General features: G+C 45.3%; 1 protein-coding gene across 1 annotated transcript in view; it reads left to right on the top strand.

Annotated features, from left to right (window-relative positions):
- The first annotated feature begins 4,399 nt into the window (after positions 1–4,399).
- QRICH2 (glutamine rich 2) overlaps positions 4,400–24,584 on the top strand; it is a 42,271-nt gene continuing 22,086 nt past the window's right edge. Inside the window, exons 1-8 of the mRNA XM_083487435.1 lie at positions 4,400–5,799; positions 11,611–11,715; positions 12,433–12,504; positions 13,157–13,270; positions 16,868–18,248; positions 19,222–19,316; positions 20,870–20,967; positions 23,103–23,217. Of these exons, the coding sequence (XP_083343561.1) occupies positions 5,023–5,799; positions 11,611–11,715; positions 12,433–12,504; positions 13,157–13,270; positions 16,868–18,248; positions 19,222–19,316; positions 20,870–20,967; positions 23,103–23,217 (2,757 nt within the window). The 5' untranslated portion in view covers positions 4,400–5,022. The remainder of the gene's footprint in view (positions 5,800–11,610; positions 11,716–12,432; positions 12,505–13,156; positions 13,271–16,867; positions 18,249–19,221; positions 19,317–20,869; positions 20,968–23,102; positions 23,218–24,584) is intronic.

Genomic DNA, 24,584 nt, shown 5'->3' with positions numbered 1-24,584 from the left:
AAGGCTTTGTCAATAGCTGCCTATGTCCTATTTCATGTGATATGCTGCCACCTGCAGGAGGCTTGCACACATCTGTCTTCTTATTGGTTGTATATTTAAGGGTCAGGGTACGGCCAGAGACTCATGCAGCTTGGTAGTTGCTTCGCGGAATGTCAGCATTTGCTTGCAGGTGAAGCCAGTGCATGTCAGAAGGGTAGAGAAATCATATTGAACTCTGTGGAACTTGCATCAGAGTAGACACATATAGGATTCTTCTGCTGTTCTTGCTAGGCTGCCTATTGTGTCCCCCCCCCTTCGTTCTTTCACTATTCCCAGCCTATAGGAAACTGGGGATGCACTAGAATGGATTGATAGCTATGAATTCCATGCAAAAATGCCAAGAACAGCTTGGAAATGTAAGATGCTGCCTTATATACTACAGTGGTTCTCCAGGGTTTCAGGCAGGGGACATTCCCAGCGCTACCTAGAGACACTGGGGATTGAACCTGGGGCCTTCTGTATGTAAAACACCACTGAGCTGTGGCCCATAAACTAGATGGACTGGAGGAGGTTAGGCAGGGAGATGCAGACAAGGGTTTGATGATAAATTATTGTTTAAATGATCGTATAAGTTGTTGCATTGGCTTGTCAATTACACGGAAGAGCTTGTGTAGTTCAAGAACTATGTATTTGCGCAGTTATTTGAACTTAAAACATTTACTGCTATTCTTGTTCTGAGCATTGTATATCAACAAACCAGTCAATTTGTTTCATTTACAGTCATGAGTCTGTGATTCTTGTCCTGAATTCAGTTTTATCTACTGGGATTCACATATGGACCAAAATGAATCCTGATTTTTCTATTTAGCTTCACTCACATATACAAAAAAATATATAGCTGCAGCATCCTACCATACCTAATGTAAGGCTCCCCTGATTTCATTGCACAGTAAGTGGGTCTTGAATTTCCTACTTTGTTTAGAGAAGGGCACTTGGGCACTATCCAGACCACCTCCCTCCCTCCCTTTCTCTCTCACACACATGCACACACACACACACACAACCAACATGGACATACACTCCTTTAACCATATGTTTCTTGTTCTGTTTGTATCTCAGATCTGAGAGCATTACAGTGCCCATCCGTGCAGTGCACCTTTAAAAGTGGTCCCTGGGTATATTACAAACTATATATAGAATATCATTTCACCTCCACTGCAATGCAGTCAGGCCAGAAGTAGAACACCGCTATCTAGCCCAACACTTAGGAGAAGCAGCCCGATAACAAATGTTGGAAGTGTAAAGAGACTGAAGGTACCTTTTATCACCTTTGGTGGACATGCCCGAAGATTAAGGCCTTCTGGGAAACGATCTATAATGAAATGAAAAAGGTACTTAAATGTACCTTTCCTAAAAAACCAGAGGCCTTTCTCTTGGGCATTGTCGGCCAACTGGTGACAAAGAAAGATAGAGCTTTTTTCATGTATGCCACAACAGCAGCAAGAATACTCATCGCAAAGTATTGGAAGACACAAGATTTACCCACTTTGGAAGAATGGCAGATGAAAGTGATGGACTATATGACACTGGCCGAGATGACAGGCAGAATCCGTGACCAACGAAAAGAGACGGTGGAAGAAGAATGGAGAAAATTTAAAAGCTACCTTAAGGACTACTATAAACTTAATGAATGCTAAAATGTCGTGGTTTTCAGAGACAAAGGGGTACAGGGATATAAGGTTAGACTATAAAAGAGGACTAAGATGATTGAGATTGGAAAGTAACAATTGGGAGTTGCTAGTTGAACTACGGACATTGGGATGCAGAGAGGGGGGGTATGGGGAAGTCCAAGAAAAGAGGTTTATGAAAATATGTTTGAAACTATACGTGTATGTTTGTCATTTTTAATGTTTGTTTGTTTTTCTTAAAAATGTTGCAAAACCAATAAAAATTTTATAAAAAAAAAAAAACACTTAGGAGAAGCAGAAAATACTGCAAAGATATATTCTTGATCATGGTTTTAGAGAAGCTGTCCTTGTTGCTGTTGCTGCTACATATTTCTTAATTTCCCTTCAACAGCCAGTCTTAGGATGGGTTGCAATTTGTAAAGACACAATTAAAACAGCAATAAAAATAAACAACCCCATGCATAACCTTAAAACAGTAATTCCATAGTGATCTGTATTAGAATTCAGCCAGGATTCCTTACACTTATGAATCAAATGTTGAGCATTAATTTCATGTGCAGACTGTAAAGCAGGGGTAGCCAATGTGCCCTTCAGATGTTTAGAGGTGCTCATCAGCCCCAGCCATCAGGTCCAAAGCTAGAACTGGAGCTGTGGTCACTAATGTGTTGGCTACCCCTGCTCTACAGTAGGTCCCTAAGGGTATTTTCTCATCTGTAAATGCAATTGGCTTGGGTGAGAGGAACTGAGCACAGCCACCAGCTCTCATCACATGATCAGGGCATCTAATCATACATAAGAGACTCGGCAAAGAATCTGCTATTTTTTTTCCAGATTCAGGGTGCTAGTCCTCATGGTAATATAGACTGCACTCCATAAATGGAGAAGTTGACCTTTCAGTACACACAGAGAGCTGTTCTGAGCTGATGTTACGTATATACATCATTTTATTTGAATTCCGCCTTTCCATAGCTAAAACCATGCTCAAGTTGGCTTAGAACATGAAAAAAAATTGCATAGTTACAAATATAACCATAGTAGTAAAAAACTACTAGTCAGCATACCATGAAAACATGATTAGGTCCTACAAAGTCAATTCACATTGTTCTAGAGTAGCTAACATGAGTAGACTGATCCTATGCATTTCACTCAGAGATACATCCAACTCTGTTCTGTGGTGGTTTACTCCCAAGTGTCTGCCACAGAAATTTTGGCTCTGTTGATAGGGAAATTGCCAACACTGTTAAGAATATAGAAGTTCATCATTTCTGGCCCTCAGCCAAGCTGCCTGGGACTAATGAGAGCCAGAGTTCCCCATCCCGGTCCTACATCTGTTTCACTTTTGCCCCTTTTTTCACTCCATCCTAGTTATGAGAAATCAAGGACCAGTTGCTCTTTTGTGCTACTGTGGAGAAGACAGGAGCAAAGGAGCTCAAACTGCAATTAAACAGCGGAAGTGAGATGTTAAAAAGAGCCTTCCAATTGCGAGAGAGGCAAAGCATGGGGATATTTCAGTTGAGATGTGACAGACAGCTACTGCTTGTTGGAAGTCACTGTTGTAGGTGAATATTTGCTTTGAAATTTGGGAAAGAGCAAGAGAGAGATCAGGGCTGCAGGGATAAGGACCCTGTGGTCCTCCAGATGTTGGACTGCAACTCTCTTCCTGTGCTGTCTTGGCACTGATGGGAGTCCAACCGCACTTAGAAGGCCACAAAGTCCCCCCGTCTGCTGTACTCAGTGTCGCATGGGAACTTTGCAGTTGCCCATTGTTGGAGGAAACATGCTTTGGAGTAGAGGGCATCACAAATATTTATTTTTTATTTTTTTAAATGATATTTATTGAAACGGGCATCACAAATATTTAAAAGACTGGGCCACAAGCCCATTGGACATAAATCTGCTTGAAATGTGCATAGGTTTTTATATCTGTATCTATAGCTATATATAAAAATAGAATGACTATATAAATTTAATAAATAATAATAATATTTAGATTTCACAAATCAATGCAAAACTAACCGTTAAATAGAGTGTATGGAGTTTGGCGAGATGAACCTTGAGATACCTTCCAACTCTACCATTCTATGATACACAGAGCCTGTTTTTCTCACCACTGAGCTATTTCCCCCGCTTGCCGCTGTCCACAGTTCATCTGTTCCCAGTATCTTGAACACTGAAAACAAGGCTGGTACAAACTAAGCCGTACCTGAGACTCGTCGCTTTCCACCATCCAAGGCCTTTGGCTGCAAGGAGAGCTTTTGCAGGAGTCTTGCTTCTGGCAAACAGTTGGACCAGATGACCTTAGGGCTAAATCACGCTTACGTGGTTCTGCACAGTATTTCAGCACTTTTTCCTTTATTTCAGGAAAACCTACAAGGTAATTTAAATGTTTAATGTAAACAGATCTACGAATGCCACCAACAGGCACCCCCCTTAAAAAAAATCTCTGTGTGTGGCGTCTAAATTTTATCTTATACTTTTTGAATCTGCTGCTCGGAAACTCTTGGGAAAGAAATAGCTTAATTAAACTGGGAATATATTAAACTGGCTAACAAACCTCCCCGATTCCTTCGGCTCCCGCCCATTCCTCTCTGTTTAGCAAGGGCGAGGGGGGAGGGAGCGCGCGGAGTCATAATTCGCGCGGCGCCGCGAGTCCCGGAACGGCGGAGGGCGGTCGCCTCCGTTGCGTAGCAACCACAAACGCCGGCTCGCAATCAGCCGGCAGCCGGCGAGGTAAACAAAAGCACACGAGCAGTTCTCGAAGCCAATCCGGGAACGAGAAGGTTTGTGAGGCAACCAATGGAACGCAAGGATTCGAACGGGGCCGGATTGTCCGCGGCGGAGGCGGCTTCTTTTCCGAGCTTCGGCAGGGAGCTGCTCGTCAGTCCGTCGCTCGCCCGAGCTGCGAGCTGCGCTGGGGGCGGGTGCTGCTTAGGCTGAGGGGAGCTTTGAAAAAGCCCTTTAAATAGGGGTGGTCGTTTTGAGGGGGGCGGGTAGGAAAAGGATAGGCAAAAAGAGCAAAAAGATAAAGCGAGATAGAGGCGCTGCTCATCCCTTTATGGCGCGAGCCTGCTCACTTTTAGGAATGGGCTTACAATAAATTGGGCTTAAATATATATATATATATATACTCCAGACAGATATTCCTTGTTTTTAAAAAAGGGAAGAGCTTTTATTTATTGAACTGCCTTCCCATCCCAGCGTTATATTTTCATAGGGGTTAATAAAAGATTGGGACCGGGTTTTTTGTTTTGTTTTTGTTTTGTTATTTCTTAAAAGAAGGTTTTATTTTATTTTTCTTAAATAAGGCAGCTGGCGGTTGTCGCAAAGCGAAGGGTGGGTCGAAAGGGGTGCAGACATGTCTCTGAAAGTCACCTTGTACGAGTTGGCGGACATCTCCATAGGGACTCCCGAAGTTGGCCATGTCAATTTCAATGCCCTCCACACCCTCCTCCATGCCATCCTCAGGTACCTCAAAATCCAGGATGCCATGACGGAGGTCAAGATGGATCGGGGCCCGCCACCCAAGCCAGACATGCCGGTGGCTATTGAGACGGGGGTTGGGGAGATACTGTCCGATGAAGAGTTACTGAAGGGTAAGGATGGCAGGGCAGGCAAGGAGGGCCAGGAAGGCAGGGCAGGCAAGGAAGGCAGGGCAGGCAAGGAAGGCTTGAAGGGCAAGGAAGGCAAGGAAGGCAAGGAAGGCCTGGAGGGCAAGGAAGGCAAAGAAGGCCTGGAGGGCAAGGAAGGCAAAGAAGGCCTGGAGGGCAAGGAAGGCAAAGAAGGCAGGCCCAGGAAGGAAAAGGGGGTTTCAGACAAAGACATAGAATCTCGCCTTGACGACTTGGAAAATAAAATGTTCGCGCTGCAGGCTAACCTCCAAGGGATGGCAGATCAGGTGCAAGGGGTGGAAGATCAGGTCCAAGGAATGCAAGATCAAGTGCAGGGAGTCCAGGGGAAAGTGCAGGGGTTGGGAAAGCGGGTCAAAGGGTTTGAACAGCAAATGTCTGGCCTAGAGAAGCTGCCTTCTGGTACCGACTTGATGGATAAAGCCAGGAGTGGCTCTGTGGCCGATCTATGGCAAGCGATGCAGTTGCAGAAGAAAGTTGAAGCCAACGAAGAGGGCATCAACAAGGTATGTGAACGATTAAAAAAACACCCAGATTGTAGAAATTTCAGGGGCATGCAAAGGTTACATCAGAATTGAGTTAAGAGTGCCCTTTATAGCGATTGTGAACAATATTAATTTTAGACTAGTTTTTGAAGGAGGCATGATGGGCATACGGACTGTTTTGGTTTGGTTTTTTTTTCCTTTAAAGGCCTAGCTCGCTGCAGGGATACGGTACAGCAAGCTGTCAATCATTCCTTTCTGAAAGTTTCACCCCGCTCCAAAGATGTTTAACTGTCAACTTGTGTTGGAGTGAAGAGACAAAGAGAACTATTATGCATTGTTATGTTGTGTTGGCAAACACCATAAACTGCTGCACCGTGATTCTAGATCTGTTGTGCAGATCTTGGCAGTACCTGAAGCTTCACACGTATTCCTCTGTGGAGGTGATGCCTCCTGGAATTATGAACAGAAGCATAAATAAATGTTTCCCCATGGAATCATTTAGTAACCCTTAAGAAAATGCACCAAGTATGCACTTGGTATTTACATCTAGGTACCTTGTCAATACAAGCTTCACCTTCAAATTTCCAGAATTAGTATTAATTCCTGTTTTACGTTTTTGACTTAAGAGTTTGAATACTCTTTCAAGCGACTGATTATTAAAATGTTGGTTCATACATTTCAAAAACAGTTCATGCCAAAGCTTTCGTTACTTGTAGTGCTTCGTAAAGTCATTGGCAACAGAGAAATCATTGTTTTGCTAAAGTTCTGAGAAATCCAGAGGATTTGCTAAGTTACACCAGACAGGCATTGATTTACCTGTCAAAGGAGCACTGGGACTAGCTAAAGTGGAAAGCTGGATGGATGCCAGTAACACTGTGTGCCCCCACCCTCTGCCCTGAACATCTTTCCCTGCATTAGAATTGGTGAACCAAAGGCAGCACAGTTTGTGAACTGTGAGGTATGCTATGCCAAGATTGTCTCCCAGCAGAGCTAAGCTTTGCAACAGGCAACTGAAGGAGCAGTTGAAATATCTTGCATTCCTTAAGTTTCCATTAGTTCTAGATGCTCCAGTGAGTTGGACATGTAGAGACTCATCTCTTGCTATTTAGAAGCTGGCTTATTCTGGCTTGTGCTGAGACCCCAGCTGGGTGGGCAGGAGTCCGTTCCCTGTATTCCGTGCATAGGAATAACATTAAATAGAGCAGAGACATGGAATATTTTTCAGCCTGAGGGCCACATTCCTATCTGGGCAGTCTTCCAGGAGCCACATGCCACTAGTGGATGGGACCAGTCCAGAACAAAATGTTGGTGGAGCAATTACAGTGGTACCTCGGGTTACATACGCTTCAGTTTACAGACTCCGCTAACCCAGAAATATTACCTCGGGTTAAGAACTTTGCTTCAGGATGAGAACAGAAATCGTGCAGTGGCGGCGCAGTGGGAGGCCCCATAGCTAAAGTGGTGCTTCAGGTTAAAAACAGTTTCAGGTTAAGAACAGACCTCCAGAACAAATTAAGTTCTTAACCCAAGGTACCACTGCAATGTAAATCTCATCTTTGTACAGTAGACTAGTTTGTGCACATGCTCCCACACTCTTCTCTATCCCCTCTATCTAGGCAAGCAAGAGGCATTATCAGAGTTCAAGGACACAGACCAGCAAGGCAAAAACAGTCAAGGAAGGAGCACAGCAGGGGCAGGGAGGGTTGGGGCCTAGGGAGAAAGGGTGTGGCATGGAGAGAGTCCTGAGGACCAGACAGTGAATTCTAGAAGGCCACATTTGGTCCCTGAGGCTGAGCTTTTCCACCTCTGTGGCAGAGTGAGGGAGGTTTTGGGGGCAGTAACGGCACCCCCCCCCCCAGTCCTGCCATGCAGTCTGTCCTGTGCCCCCTAAGCTAACCTGCTGCTCTCAGGATGCTGCTGCTGTCTCTGTCAACCAGCACTGGAGTAAGTTTCAGCCGCCAGTTGAATGGCCTTTTGTATGTGGAAAAGGGGAGCACCATCTTCTCCCTCACCTCAGGCAGCAAAATGTCTCTTGGCCTGGCTTTGGCCTGTTAGTTCTAGCCATCTCTTGATGCACACACCAGGATGTTTTAAATCAGGCAGCCTTCCAGTTAGTTAGGTCTAGTTATCGTCTGTATAGTGCTGATAACAAATGAATATGAATGCAGTTTTGGTAGGAGAGGTGTGTGTGTGTGTGTGTGTGTGTGTGTGTGTGATGAGCTCCAATCCCCGCTGGGAGCACTGAAGGCTCCACTTTCCGTTTTCGCCATCTGGGACTGAATTCCAGTCCTTCTGGACACAGACATACACTCATATACAGACATTTGCGAGTGAGTGAGGTGGTTTCCATCTCTACTATCCACCACTATGGGGCCTTCTGAGGACCATCTTTCCCTGAAGGGAGGAGAGACTAAAGACAAACTGGCCTGGAGAGCTGCCTACAACCTGGTTCCCAGTATTGGAGTTGAGGTGACCTCTCCCTCCCTAACCGCCACCCCAGGGCTACTCAAAGAACCTCTTTACCTGTGGGAAGGGGAGATGTAGCTTTCAAAAAATATCCCTCTTGTAGATTATCTTGGCTGGCTTATTCTATAGATTTAATTGCTGCCTCTTGTTTTAAGATTTTAATGTAAACTGCTTTGTGAGAGTCAACTGAAAAGTGGTATATTAAATTGAATTAATCAGCGTATATAATATTTATCAGATTTCTATGTTTCATTAGATAAGAAGAACAGGAGCATTTTGCAGTATAGAGTCCCCCCAGACAACATGCTATAGCAATAAGTACATGCTCATAAGTATTCCAGATTCAGAGTGGATAGTGATGACAGGGCAAGCTCTGTGTGAAACTGCCTATGAGTTAATGAGCAGCAAATTGTTATGTCCAGTCGCATCTGGCAAAGGCCTGGGACAAGTCTATACTTGAATTCTTAGTGAGATAGCTGCTATTCTGATTTTCAACTAACCTCCTGGTGTCTAGTGCATTGAAGAGGGTGGTAGGAAATGTAATCATTTAGTGAATTTGAACTACAGTACTATTTCCTGGTTCCTATTTGGGGAGGCTTCCACAACAAAGCAAGACAGAGACTTGATTATTTCCTTTAGTAGATGATTCATTGCCTAGGCCTTATCAGATTAGTCAAGACAACCAATACCAGGACATAAAAGCTCCTCACCGTGGACTTGTGTGTGAATGAACTTGAGGGACATTAATGACAGCACATATTGCAAGCACATTTTATGGTTGGTTTGTTTTTGTAGCCAACAGGAGAACTAGAAACTTACTTTGAGAATGTTGCCTTTATTCTGTTCATGTCCTGGTGAGCAAGGTAGCAGACTATTTCCCCCCCCCCCCCACCATCCACATAATCCTACTGGAATCTTAAGACTGCTCTGTTGGGTTTTCTTCTGGCTCCAAACCAACTTTCTAAGAATCACCATGCATCTCCTGTGGTGCAAGTGAAAGCTATGCTGTTTTCCTTATGCATGGCTTTAAGTACATAGGGAATAGCTACCATAAATGTGACTCTTCATAACACCAGAATCAAGAGGCACATAAAACTTGAGGCAGGTAAACTATTTAGGGAGGAAGCAGGGTTGAAGAAAACCAGTACAGTGGTACCTCAGGTTAAGTACTTAATTCGTTCCAGAGGTCCGTACTTAACCTGAAACTGTTCTTAACTTTATAACAACAACAACAACAACAACAACAACAACAACAACAACAACAATAATTTATTATTTAAACCCCGCCCATCTGGCTGAGTTTCCCCAGCCATTCTGGGCAGCTCCCAATTAAGTATTAAAAACAATACAGCGTTAAATATTAAAAAATACCCTGAACAGGGCTTCCTTCAGATGTCTTTTAAAGATAGGATAGCTACTTATTTCCTTCACATCTGAAGGGAGGGTGTTCCACAGGGTGGGCGCCACTACCGAGAAGGCCCTCTGCCTGGTTCCCTGTAACCTTACTTCTCGCAATGAGGGAACCGGCAGAAGGCCCTCGGTGCTGGATCTCAGTGTGCGGGCTGAACGATGGGGGTGGAGACGCTCCTTCAGGTATTCAGGACTGAGGCCGTTTAGGGCTTTAAAGGTCAGCACCAACACTTTTAATTGTGCTCGGAAACGTACTGGGAGCCAATGCAGATCTCTCAGAACCGGTGTTATGTGGTCCCGGTGGCCACTCCCAGTCACCAGTCTAGCTGCCGCATTCTGGATTAATTGCAGTTTCCGGGTCACCTTCAAAGGTAGAGCACGTTGCAGTAGTCCAAGCGGGAGATAACTAGAGCATGCACCACTCTGGTGAGACAGTCCACGGGCAGGTAGGGTCTTAGCCTGCGTACCAGGTGGAGCTGGTAAACAGCTGCCCTGGACACAGAATTAACCTGTGCCTCCATGGACAGCTGTGAGTCCAAAATGACTCCCAGGCTGCGCACCTGGTCCTTCAGGGGCACAGTTACCCCATTCAGGACCAGGAAATCCCCCACACCCGCCTGTCCCCCCAAAACAGTACTTCTGTCTTGTCAGGATTCAACCTCAATCTTTATCTAATGGGGCCTCCTGCTCCTGTCGCGCCGCCGGAGCACGATTTCTGTTCTCATCCTGAAGCAAAGTTCTTAACCTGAAGCACTATTTCTGGGTTAGCAGAGTCTGTAACCTGAAGCGTATGTAACCTGAAGTGTATGTAACCTGAGGTACCACTGTATCTTTATTCCACAACCACTACATCATCCCTATGAGGCTATTAAGCTATTTAGGGAAAGTGTAGCAGTCCTGCTGGAAAGCTGTCCTGGTTCTAGGTTTCATTTTTGGAAGGGCTTGGGCAAGATCTCTGACGGCACCCACTTCCTTCTTATCACTGCCCATTCACTTGTCTCTTCCTCCGGACCTAATCTGCACCACTTCCCAGAGGGACAAGCTTGTGGAAGTTACTGCTCCTTCTCCTTACTTTACTCACTTGGAGAGCAAGGCTGAATGGGCAGTAGTGGCCAGGACCAGGCGGCTCCAGAGTATAGTCAGATGTCTAATGCCAATCCCCTATGTTAATCCTGAAGTACAGATCTAGTCGGGTGTTTGTGTGCAAATCTGAAGGTGCTGGGATAGGATCTGACAAGTATTATAGATAGGGTTGCCATATTTCAAAAAGTAAGAACCAGGTCCCCCTGAAAGTTGTTTTTCTACAAAAATGCCAAAGAAACACAATCTTTTTTTAATGACTTGCCAGAACAAAGCGCCGCCTTCCAGAAATCCCCCTGGACGTCAATTCTGCCTTTTAAATCCCAGATGTATGGCAGCCCTATTTTAGACGCCTAAGGTGCTCCTGTGCATCAGCACTCTTTTAAAGGCAATAATACCTGAATTTCAAGATAAAGAGTTTGTACCTGCTTGAAGATAGTTGACTTTCTTATACTGAAGTTTAGAAAAATATTGTTGCCTCTGCAGAAAAGCGAATGGTTAAAACATATTGGGCATCAAAAAATTGTTGGAGGACCCCCTTGCCCTTGCTCAATATGTTCTGTCCTACCACCTTGCAGTAGGTAGTGGGCTTTTGGGGAGCTATATTGATGCTGTTCCCTCTTTTCCTCTTTTGGATGTAGTTTATCCTGGGAAAACAGCTCCTCCCCAGCGTAGGCTGCTTAGAGTAAAGTGGGAATGGGCTCTGTAAGACCTGAAAATAGGTTTCCTACAGTATGTCTTCTGTCTTTGGCAGTCAGAGACATTAGGAAACACATGGTAGCTTCTTGTCAGTTGGAAATTATATTTAGGCTGATATTTAGAGGAGTCCATGCATTCATTCCTTTCACTGATATTGTATCTCTTTTTGTATTCTAGGCCATATCTTTGTTGCAGGATGTCATAGATGAGGCTGGCAAAATGAAGGCAGCCACAGCCAATTTAGAGGATGAAGTACAAAAAATCAAGGATCACTTAGCATTGGTAAACTAGTCCACCCCTTATTTCCTTCTATTTAACCACTTTTCCTGTTGGGTCCACCTAACCCCTCAGAGTTCAGGAGGAAAGCAACACTGAGAGGATGAGAGGTTCAGCAGTCTATCCCACATGTTCAGTATGTTTGTCAAACTGGAACTTCGCTCCCATTTTGATTGGGGAGACCTACTGTTAAAGAAATCGGCTGATTGTCATTGTGTATTATTTGCCCCAGGCCTAGCAATAGGTCTGGAAGTGTTGGAAGAAGCCGTTCTCAGCCTTGGCAATCCAAAACTCAACCTGGCATATTCATAGCAGGCACTGGGATGCTATGCTTAATACTGTGTATTTTTGAGCAATATTGAATACCCAGATACATCCCCAGAGGCTATCCCATGAGAGCAATGCAGGTTTCTGGGCTGTGCTTTTGTTTCTTTGTTCTCTTGGAAACGTGATGTTTGCTTCTGTCCCCAAAGGCTTGTTGGGAGGGAAAATGGCCCCCTGTGCTATGCATTTGCTGTGAACTGGGCATGCATAAAGGTGCTTGAGTTTTATTTTCCCTGCAAGGCTTTTCCCCAGGTGCTCACCTCTTGTATTCTAAAAGTGTGGGAAAACAAGCTCACTTTTGCAGTGCTCCTTTTTACAATATTAGAACATGTTTGCACTCATACATTATTCCTGAGCAGCCTGGGGAAATCCTAAATTATCTTTTCCTTCCTTTCGCAGTTGGACCCCCATGCATTTGACGATCGACTGAAGACTTGCTTAAGTGATCAGATAAGTTTGGACAATGAAGTGGTATGTTCCTACACAGCTCCTCTACAGAACACCAGTCTCCATGCAGATAGCAACCTCTTCCTGCTGTGTGCTAGTTTTGCAGAGGATCAGATGTAAATTCAGTGTCCTATCTGATTGCCATGGTCAATAGGCATTGGCAAATTCCATCCACACTGGTCCCAAGCCTACTTCCCCACCCTGCCTGTTCCAGCACATCTGCAGTGTCAGACTAGCATACAGTGCTCAATTTGTCCATAGAGGGGAACCCAGCCACTCGCTGGCACATGATTTGTTCATTTTCTGTACTCCCAGCTTTGTGCTAATGTATCAGATTCATAGCATCAGAAGCTGCCTTGAAGATGTACCCTCACTGGTTAGTTCAAGCAGCACCTACTAATCCCTGTGTGTGTGTGTGTGTGTGTGTGTGTGTGTGTGTGTGTCTTGCAACATTCAGCACCTTCCCATCCCTGCCCTGTTGACACTTCTCCAAAAAGGGTTGTCCGATAGTTTGATGTACCCACTAGCTCTTCGCTGGTATGTATCCTAGTCATCTGATACCTCTACACAGCCAGGGTTCCTAATGAAGAATAAATGAAGGTGGCTGCAATGGCCTCTTCCATACTATTCATGGGGAATAAAGTGTGACCTCTTTAATGTTTTTGTTTGTCTGTAGAAAGACTTAGAGAAGAGGCTGAGCCAGTTTCCTTCCCCAGAGGAGATGAGCAATATGGTGCGGTGGGACGTTCTAGAGGACGTCCTTGTGAAAGGGAAGAGGAGCCCATCTCCTGTGAGTATGATTTGTGTAGCAAAATGAAGATTGGAGGATAAAAGGTTTGCACATGAACGTTTTCTTCATGAAAAATACCAAGACAGTGCATGCATCCTTTATATGTTGAATTCCATGTCCTATTTATCCCCTTCACTTAGACCTATATTATTGTGTACAAAAAGAGTTTTCTACGTACAATCTGTGCACCATGAAGCACATTTCTTCATCACCTTATGGCCAGTTCCAGGGGTGGGGGTAACATTTATTTTGTGCTAATTTTCAGTGGCCTCTGATCAGCCCAATGTGGGGCTTCGTTTTCTGCCTTTTGTATTTAATAAGCATGCAACAAAGTTGATGACGAGCTAGTGTATGGCTCACATAGATTGTTCTGGACCTTTCCATTGACCTCCACTGCTTGCCATCTGTCTGGTCACTATCTTGGCAGATGCTGGATGAAGATACTACAGGGCTTTATTTGTTCTGCCAGGACTCAGCCACAGAATCTGCCAGCAGCTCAGCTACAGTTTCAAGCCCAGAATACGAAAAGTAAAGCTAAATGAAAGTGCCCTTAAGCCAGATGCAGGGTGCATTCCCCTTGCTACTGAATAACTGCAGAGTATTTTCAACCATCAGGAATATTGTTGGGCGGGGTGCAAGGAAAGCCTTCGGAACAGAAAGTGATGTTTCCAAACAGACTTGAGCCCCAACATCTCTCTTTAAAAAAAATAAAAAATGAAGCACCGAATGCATGACATAAAAATGCCACTTTTTTAGCATAAAAATGCGCAGATACATGAGGATGGAAATCACAAGTTAATCTAGCTACAAGTGTTCAGAGATTGGTCTTTCTGGACATTATCTGTTTTCCTGGCAGGCATCACTAATCCATCCTGGTGACATCATCTCAGCCTGGCAGCCTGTTTGTCCATACAGCATTCAGAAAACTAATCGTACTTGCTGAAAAATAGCAAATATTATACCCCAATATGGGTATTTTCTGTGAAGTTGGTAATTGCCTATTGGAAGGTGGCCATGTCATCATTTTCTGGTGCGTCATGGTGAGGCCTGTATCCACGTGGTTTTAAATTGGGGACAGTGTGGGAGGTGGAGGATATCTCTGTTTTCCTCATAGGAGGTTGACTTTGCTTATACTCTCCAGTGCTTGAGCACATGCCGCTTATACTTCTAAAACCTCAGAAACCAACCCATCCCCTTGAAGAATGCTAGTTCTACCCCCTCCCCTTTGACTGTATCCCATGGCTGACATGAATGTGTGACTGACATGGGTGCTTTATTCTCCCACTGCCACCAAAAGAAGGTAAGTGTTTAGAAAGGGTCCTATGTTAGAAGCACAAAGCTGTTTGCACAAGGCAATCTCCAGACATTTTTCTGCCTGAGGCAGAACAACAAACAATGCTTTCCCCCACTGGTCAAGGTCAGTCTTTATCTTGTGTATGTTTTTAGCCTGGAACCTGGAGCAGACAATGATGGTATCAGGTGTGGGGAGAGCATTCCTCACATGGGGAGCCACCATTCTCATAAGGCCCATTCTCATGTTGCCACCCTCCGCACCTCTCTTTGTTGAAGGCACACAACAAAGTTTTTCTGATGATTGCTGTGTCCGGGTAGGTTCATGTGCGAAGAGGCAGTCCAAGAGGTATTGGAGTCTTTAGCTTCATAAGGCTTCATTAGGTCAAAATCAGCACTCAACAAAATCAGAGTTGAGCCCAGAAACTAATTGGTAGCTAGTGTAGTCATGCCATAATTGGTGTTAAATGCTTAGGTCGTCTTGCCCCATGAAGAGTCTGATGAAGCGAACTCTAGTCCGTAAAAGCTTGTGCCATAATAAATTTATTAGTTATTAAGGTGTCACAAGGCTCTTTGTTGTTTTTATTTGCACTTGGTTCTCTTGTGCATACTGCATTTCCTGGATGGGTTTCTTGAAGAAAAATCTGTGTCCTGAGCATAACCATGTTGCAGTGTTATAAAGACTATGCAAGTTTGTATTTCTTTCACTTGAGAGCAAAGGCATGCAGGAGTTTGAGAGAGAGAAAAGCAATTTAGCACCTAAGCAATAATGTGAGAACACCTATGGGCTATTGTTTCGGCCCCTGAAGAACATTTAAAACAGTGCAGCTCCAAAGCACTCATTTAGAAATGTCGTAAGCATCATTAATTCCACATTTCCATAGAGTCACAGAGCAGCTAGTGTCCCATAAGGCCAGTTAGGGCAAAACTTGCATGCATGTTAAATGCCTGCATTTGGATATATAGCCCGTTTCCACAAAATAATGAACTGTTTTAAAGTGGCACAATAGATTCATCACTGTAGATCATCTGTGCATGTGCAAAGTACAGATCTAAAAAAGATACCACTTCACTGTAGCAACTTTCCATGGCTTAATGATTGGTTTGAGGCCAGGCTTTGGGCTCTGGACCCAGCCGTTTCTTACCTCCAGACTTAAAAGAATCTCAATAGAAGGAAATCACTGCAGTGAAATATTCCCTCTTGGTTTATATGTACTCTGATTCCATGACTGAGTCTTTCCAGTCTCTCAGTCAACATGGTATAATTTAGTGAAGCAGAGTGTTACTTTTCAGGCTGTTTCTATGTCTAAAAGCAGTCTTCATGATGGAGAATAGCTGTAATCCATGGGCGCCTGCTTTTTTCCTTTTTCTTATTAAGTGCAGGATCAGGTGTCAGTTTCTGCTTTTTGATCTGAACAGCAATAATATTTCAGGGGAAAAAGTAGTTCTGACTGAGTGTATGATGGCTCTTATGCATTCCTGCATAATTTCCCTGTAGATCTTGGACAGAGGTAGCATAAGCTAACAACTGCAGAACCAGAGGGATACAGGCTAGGGATTCAAGTATTTGAGGAAAAAGGACTGGTTTATGCCATTCAGTTCTGGTCCTTATTTTCAATACCAGCCTAGACCCCTTGAACATGGCAAGTAATAGTAATGAAAGGTTGCCTCGGAGCACATGCAGATTATCTTCCTCTCATCAGTGAGTTAACCACAGTTAACTCCCAATGTGGACAAAGGAGAAGCTCTGAAGCTTATGAATGAAATTGCCCAGCCACTGCTCCTATACAAAGGAGGGTTTATGAGCTTTTCAGTAGCGACACTGGGGCGGACTTGGATCATTCAAATTTCAGCAGCGCCTTGTGACACTTAGAATGCCATTTCCTATCAAAGGCCTCCTAGATCTGAATCCAGCAATCTTACCTGTTGCACCACACTGTCCTTGGACACTTAGGAAACTTCAAAAGGCCATTTCTTGTGGCCTTACCCAACTAAGGGCAATCCAGTCAACACCTCAGATTGTGCAGCATGTATTGTTAGTTTGAATTAAGGATGATCCAAAACCAGTTGACCTGCTTCCAAAGTGACAACGCCCTTGGATTTGCTGAGGGGTTGTGGCATGGGTGCTGGCCGCCATCTTGGATTTGCTCTGGTGCAGCCCTGCAGTTGAAGGTGGTGGTAGTGTTCCTGATACACAGTGGACATGAGATGTTCTTATGAAGTCAACTGCAAGATGTGAGATGCCTGCGATAATGCCCTGAGCTAAAGCCACCCCTGCTTTTGTCACTCTTCTCTATATGTTTCTAGGTGACAAGTCCAGTCCAACACTCTCCAACTGATTCTGCCACCTCTCCAGAAAGCAGAGCCACTCCTGGATCTCCAGGAACTTTGCCTGGCACTCACAGAAGAGAAGGAACACCGGCTGGTGCACCAGGGGCTCCAAGAAGTGCTCCAGCAGGCATTCCTGGAGCTCAGCCAGGCCAGCCTGGTGTTGCTGGTGCTCCAGGGACCCAGCCAGGAGCTCCTGGGGCCCAGGCACCCTATCCCGGGGCACCTGGGGCCTATCCCGGAGCCCCTGGAGCCCAAGCACCCTATCCTGGGGCACCTGGGGCCTATCCCGGAGCCCCTGGAGCCCAAGCACCCTATCCTGGGGCACCCGGGGCCTATCCCGGAGCACCCTACCCTGGGGCACCCGGGGCCTATCCCGGTGCGCCTGGAGCCTATCCTGGAGCCCCTGGAGCCCAAGGACCCTATCCTGGAGCACCTGGGGCTTATCCCGGTGCACCTGGGGCCTATCCTGGGGCACCTGGAGCCCAGCCTGGTGCTCCTGGAGCCCAAGCACCCTACCCTGGGGCACCTGGGGCTTATCCCGGTGCACCTGGGGCCTATCCTGGGGCACCTGGAGCCCAGCCTGGTGCTCCTGGAGCCCAAGCACCCTACCCTGGGGCACCCGGGGCCTATCCCGGAGCCCCTGGAGCCCAAGCACCCTATCCCGGAGCACCTGGGGCCTATCCTGGGGCTCCTGGAGCCCAGCCTGGTGCACCTGGAGCCCAAGCTCCATACCCTGGAGCAGCCGGGGCATACCCTGGGGCACCTGGAGCCCAGCCTGGGGCACCTGGGGCTCAACCTGGAGCACCTGGGGCCCAGCCTGGCGCACCTGGAGATGAAACAGCCTACCCTGGAGGCCTGGCACCCTATGCCGGAGCCTATCCTGGAGCCTATCCTGGAGTCCTTGGCGCCCAGCCTGGTGAAGCCTTCCCTGGAGGCGCTGTCATTCCATGGATACAAGCTGGATTTCCCGGACCCCCTCCGTTCTATCCTGGTTCTCCTGATGCCCAAGCTGGGTACCTTGGTCAGCCTGGGATTCTTTGGCCCAGTCCTCTTGGTTACCAGCCTGGTGAGGGGGCTGGTGCGCAGCCTGGAATGCAGCTTGTATTGCCCCCTGGGCCTGTCCTTGGAGCTACGCCTCCAGCATCTCCGCTGCTCTCTGCCCCAACCCCCATGCCATTGTCCGAGTCTGGCTCCACTTTGGCCCCAGCCCGCTACTCTGAGACTGTGGATGCCCTGCGGTCTCTCGCTCAACTGACGGACTTGTACTATACTCTGCGAGACCAGATCAGTCTCCTAGATCAATTCAAGTGTGGCTACGCCGATCTCCGCAGGCTACAAGACTTCCTCACAGATGCACGTATGTATTGCATGTGTACCGGTTTTCTGGGTTTCTGTTTTAAATGGCAAATATCTGGAACCTGCTTCAGCAAATTTCCAATAGGTTGGGCTACCATTTTTTTCTGGGAAGGAAAATCTAAAAATGTAAGCCCACCCAAATGTTTGGAGGGTTGGTTTGGGGGTTAGAGCTAACCAGGAGCATGGAACCTGTTGGACGTTTCCTGGCAGGATTTCTTGGGCAGTATGGCCAGTGATGATGGGCATAATGTCTGGGGGGTCAAAGTCCACCTATCCATATGAGGAATGAGCATGTTCAGTGGGCACATTGCAGGGAGGCTAAATGGAGAAGCATTGAGTAATCTGGAAGGTAGCTTGGCTGGAATAGGAGCCTTCCATGTTTTAATTCCTACTTGTATACAGTCATACCTTGGTTCTCGAACGTAATCCATTCCGGAAGTCCATTTGACTTCCAAAAACATTAGAAAACCAAGGCTCAGCTTCCCATTGGCTGCAGGAGCTTCCTGCACTCAATCGGAAGCTGTGTCAGACATTCGGCTTCCAAAAAACATTTGCAAACCAGAACAGTTACTTCCGGGTTTGCGCTGTTCGGGAGCCAAAATGGATGAGTACCAAGGCATTCCAGAACCAAGGTACAACTGTATGTACTAACAGCGAACATTCGTTCTGTGAGTGCTGAATCTTATTTAACTAAACTGGCATCATCTACCCACAAGAGGGAGCTGTAGGCTTGTTTGTGGGGAAGGGGGACCCCAAAGTTTGCAACAACAACAACAACAAAAACTGAAACCCCCAAACAGTGTGCACTGATACTGTTAAATGCAGTTGGAATGGACTGTCCCTAAAGAAGTGGAGGGGATGGGATGGACTATACCTACAGAGGGCATGGCTGTTTGGCTGGAGCCCTGAATTGTTTTGTCACCTGATGGCTCACTTGTATATATTTATAATTCTACTGTGTTTTTGCTGGATAGTTTACCGGAACATTGCTCTCATCCCACCTGATCTTCCTGAAAAGCTGGCTGCACTCCAGGCCATGGAAGAAGACATGAAAACTGAGAAAGAGAAGGTAGGAGACTGTCAGGGAGAGAATATGCTGCCTTATTTGCAGCAAGAATGTTTTCAATCAGGTTTTCATATAAGAGGTAATTTGCCCAGTCCCAAGAAGCATCCTGTTCTTAGAAGCCATCAAAACATATCCGAAACATAAAGTTCACTGTACCAGCACTGAACCATTAAAGCGTTATGAATGGACTATATTTTGACCAACTTCCTAAATACCAAGGTGGGGGGGACTTTCTTGAAGTTGCACAGTCAATTGGCCACCATTGACAACACCCTACTACAGGCATCCCGAAACTCAGCCCTCCAAACGTTTTGGGACTACAACTCCCATCATCCCTAGCTAACAGGACCAGTGGTCAGGGTTGATGGGAATTGTAGTCCCAAAACATCTGGAGAGCCAAGTTTGGGGATGCCTGCCCTACTACTTGAAACAATCTTCTGAGCATCAGAAATCCAAGCCACTTAAATTGAAAGCTGAGATTTTGAGAACTGTAAGCTAGTTTGCATGCTACTTTAATGGCAGAACTTGTAGAAATGATTTTATATTTCTGATTTCCTGCAATTCATCATTTCTGAATTACAGTGATGTTTGTTAGCTACAGGAGGTATCAGGTGCTCACAATTCCTACCTGGATGAGATCAGTGAGACACACTTTAGATTTTTCTGTGCTTCTGCAAACTGCAATTTAAAATGTGCACTAGCTGCTTGAAGCTGAGTGGAGTATTTGGGTGGTCCTAGTGTGGTTCCCCTCTCTGGGTCACAGTGACCACCTAACTTCACCAGGCTTAGTTTGATCCTGCATCCTGCTGTTGTCATTTCCTTGAGTCTCCTGCTGACGCTTGGTCAATTGCTCAGGGTCTAGTTTTGCCTGGTTGTATCAGTAAACATGAAAATAAATCTGCCTTTAGGATCATTAAAGGGGATTGTTATTTAATTATAATTGCTCCCGCCTTTTTCTTTTTTTCTGAATATGATGACAGTATTCCCAGTGTCAAGCTCAAGCTTTCTCTCCTTTTTTTGTAATTAATAATCCTTAGTTCCTTTAACAGGGAAATTCATTGCTCTACTATTTTCCCTTTACAACGTTACTATTGCTCATGATCTTCATTTAATGAACGTATAACCTTTTCAGTATATTCACAATGTAGTCATATAGTTTACTTTTTGTTGCTGTTGTTGAGGTGTCTTTAAGGGTCTTTAAAAGATGTGCTCTGTTTTATTTGAGATATTATGGGTGGTGGTTAATCTTCAGCCTGATTTTGTGAATCTAAACTTGAAACACAGCCAGTAGAACCCCAACGTTGTGAATCATGATGATGCTCCGTTACCAATGAATCAGTTTAACATTCCTCATAGGAAGCACTTTCTTAATCTCTAGACCTGAACCTTAGCTCTGGTATATGTGGATGTAAACTATCTATTGTTTACAACACGGGGAGGTAAGGATGTGCCCCTTTCTCCCAGGGACTTTCCATAAAGGAAAATTAGTGTTTCGTGACCAAAGTTCTTCAAGGCAAGTATGGCTTTTGATCCCCCTACCCCAATTGTGATTCTAGTTAAACAAGATCCAGAATGTACTTGAAGGAGAGCTGGCAGAAACAGATGACAAACTGGAAGGAGCTGGTCAGATCAACATGCAGATAGGTTTTCTGAGGTAAATAAGTAGCCACTAGACTAGAGGAAGCCACCAAGTAGGCAAGTCCAGTCTCAGTCTTATCAGCCAAAACATTGGCCTGTCATGTTTGGTGTCACCACAACCAACTTAACTGTGGAGTTATGTAATTGTTTGCTGTACAGTGGGAAGCCAGAATGGGATTTTTACCAGTTAATAGTTCCATGGAAGATGAGGGGTCTTTCTCAAAAGTGCAGCTGAAATAAGATGCCACAAAGAATTTCTCAGTAAAAATTAGAAGTGGTTTGAAATTTCACTGGCTTTCTAGCATATACACACTTTAAGGGGGGGGGAGGATTCAATTGAATTTTTTTCAATCATATTTGGAATGTCATCGGTATTCTTTTCCCCCAGACAGATTAAGTAGAAAACTCTCTGTGTGGAGCAGCTTTCTCTGACCTGGTGCCCTCCAGATGTTTTGGACTATAACTTCCACTAGCCCCAGCTAGAATGGCAAGTGATCAATGCCCAAAAATTGGAGTCATAGTCCAGCAACATCTGGAAGGCAGAAGGTTAGCAAAGTGGCTCCTTCGCTTTATAGCACCAATGTACACACAGAAGAGATTTCAAACACAACCACCCAAGCGCATTAATTTGTAACATAGTTAGAAATTACTTAAAACATTTTTATGCTGCCATTATATATATAACAAAATAGTATAAAATGTGAATGTGCAGAAATGAGTTTTGAGAGGTATTGTGACAAGGCCAAACGCTTAAAAGGTGTGAGTACACCATAGAAAGGTCTTGCATCCCCCAAATAAATCATGTGTGGGGAGATAGGGAGGCCTAAGCAGCTGCTTAAGACTGGACCCAGTAGATGGAGCTGAGGCTTGGCAGAGGTCAGCATGGGAGCCCCTTTTCCAGTTCTTGCATCCCTTCTGTAAAAGCACACCATACAATTAAAGCTCCAGTATACCACTTTAACCGTTGTGGCAGGCTTCTCCCAAGGAATCATGGGAGTTGTAGTTTGCTAAGAGTGCTGTGAGTTTTGAGCATACCCCTCGCACAGCCACAGTTCCAGCACTCTCTTAATAAACGTCAGCGACCAGTATATGAGTGCTTGTGAGAAGATCACGGATGCTACTGGCATGCAGTCCCTCGAGTAGTATGACTCTGGGCGTGAGGAAGAGTGATGTGATTTCATTGTTTTTGGGGCTTCCTTTGCTTTATTGACTGGCACCTTCTGAGGACAGGAAAAATGATCACCTCACTTCACTCTGCCCCCACATGTAACTAGGATGACTCAGTTATTGTTTGGCAGTGCCTGCATCTATCCCTTGGGTGCCAGGAAGGAAGGAAGGACTCAAATGATGGACTTGGTCCATATTGTTCCTCTCGCCAGGGGCTTAATTACAATTGTGTGGGAAATGGCTCCCATGCCTCTAATTGTAAGTGTGAATGTGCTGAGGAGCCCAGCACTCCTGGGTCAGAATCTCTGAAAGAAGGAACACTGTGTAGATATATTGTGAGTCTTATAAATTTTGATGGATTCGCTGTGTTCTGAAATATGGAACATCCTTTATGTTTTATTGTACTCACAGTTTTCTCATGTTAATTTTAAAAAGTATTACAGGTTTTTCACAATGCAATAAGATAACAACTACAAAAACTACAAACAGAACAAGTAGAATATGGAGAGTGAACTTGCAGTTTTCTAAGGGACAATTGCCGTAAGAAACACCTGGCATTCCTAGGAGACAGTTGTCATTTGTAAACCTTAGAAAGAGATATTTTAAGCTCCACATCCCCAAACTTAAAGTTCTCTAATTCACAGCTGTGAAGGCCCCTGCAAGTGGTCTGTCTTCCTCAAATTGATTCTACATTTCTGGAAAAAAGTAGCTAGAAGTTGAATTGCCAGGATGATTTCACATATCGTTGGGGCATTTTGCAGTGCAATGTGACTTGATTACAAATAAATATGCCAAAGCAAACCCCCTACCCTTGAAAGCTGGCCAAGAAGGTGCATTTAGGGAGTCTAGTTCAGTGACCCCAGTTTACCCCAGAACTGTGTTGTGAGTGTTTCTGATTTCCTAGAGACCCACACTCCAAAAACTACTTTCTGTTTCCTGTTTGGTAAGTAACTCCTCTCTATTGTTGTTGGCTTTGCGGTACAGAGCAACAGTGCAGGATATAGAGAAAGAGCTAAAGGAGCTCAGAAACAAGCAGGATACGGGGAAAGCCAAGCTGGAGCAGTCAGTGACCGACACTGCCATCTACCTGCAAGAACAGGTCAGCGAGTGGAAATGTGAGGTCTTTCTTCCTGGCTGCCAAGAATCAGTCACATGGTTTCCCCTGGCCATTAGTTTGGTTTCAGGTCCCTTGCCTGTCAGATCTCCTCTTGAAACATATGTGCTTTGCAAAGGCTCTGTGGAGGTGGCTCTTTCACAGTGAGAAGAAAAACATGAGGCTTTCTAAGGCAGGAGCCAGACAGGGCCAAATCTGCTTAGAAATTCTAGGAAAGAAGATTGGTCCAAGTTCTTCTGCTGACGCCTTAAGCTGACAGCCACCTTGTAGTTAGCCAGGAGGAGTAACAGTAAAGAGGGAGTAAGAATCCCTTGCCAGTGATCAGCTTGCCAGATACGCTTCTTCAGGTTGCCCTGAAGAAGTACACTCCTAAAATTGTAACTTTCTTGTACTGTTGGGTTCAGCTGTGTCATTGGGTTTGCTAATCAGGAGTTTGCAATGATGCTGTCCTTGATTTAATAAGCATGCCCTGCTGTGATGTGGGGAAGCCCACAACCCTAGGAACAGTTTTGATCTAATTTGGGAGGGCTGATTCCACTTTTGCAAGTAGATAGGTAGCTGAGAGTTATCTGGGCTGGATTAGGATATATGTCCCTGCAGGATCCCCCCAGTTGGTACATGGACAGCTGCCTGTTTTTATTTTTAATGAAAAGCTCTCTTCCTAATCCTCCAGATAAGGGAGGCTGACTCAAGCTCTGGCCGCTTCTGCTCAGTGGGGCAGACTCTGGTTGCCTTGCTTTCCTGCTGTCTTGCAGGGCCTTTTGCTCTGGAGTTGCCAGTGTTCTGAACCGGCCCCTGTAGCTTTCTGCTTTTAACAGCTATTTGTTTTGCAGCTATGGGCAGGTGTTAATCTTTGGCTCCATGTCATGTAAAACATCACCTGCTGTTTCCCTCATACCAAACCTCTTCTAGAGGTATAGAGAAGGAGGCCATACTGCCCTGTTCCTCTCCTCCAATGGTAACCCTGTTTCTTTCCCATGGCCATCCAGCTTAGGTTTCTTGGAATGCTCACTTTCTGCTGTTGTGGATTTGTAAGGGAAGTCCCACCCACCCCTAACCTCTTATTGGCTTCCCACTGACAGTCAGATGAGAAGCGTGACTTTTGACCATTCAGCATCAAAGGTGATTAAATTAGTTCATTTGTCCCCACCACCACTACCAAGCAGCCCCTAAATCATCTATGCAAGCCCAAATGTGGGAATTCCCAAATAAAGTGATGGAGGAACCATGTCATCAACAGGCCAAATCCCAAAGGAGGTTTTTCCTAAAGAGAAATGGGGTTCTCTAAGCCTCTGTCTGCTCCTGCACACTTCCACATTTGAGGAAGCTGTGGGAGCTCAGACCCAGTGGTG

The sequence above is a fragment of the Podarcis liolepis genome (assembly GCF_965112155.1).
Source record: "Podarcis liolepis genome assembly, chromosome: 2".
Taxonomy (NCBI): Eukaryota; Metazoa; Chordata; class Lepidosauria; order Squamata; family Lacertidae; genus Podarcis; species Podarcis liolepis.
Note: the sequence above shows the minus strand (reverse complement) of the source record. Positions and strands in the feature narration are given on the sequence as shown.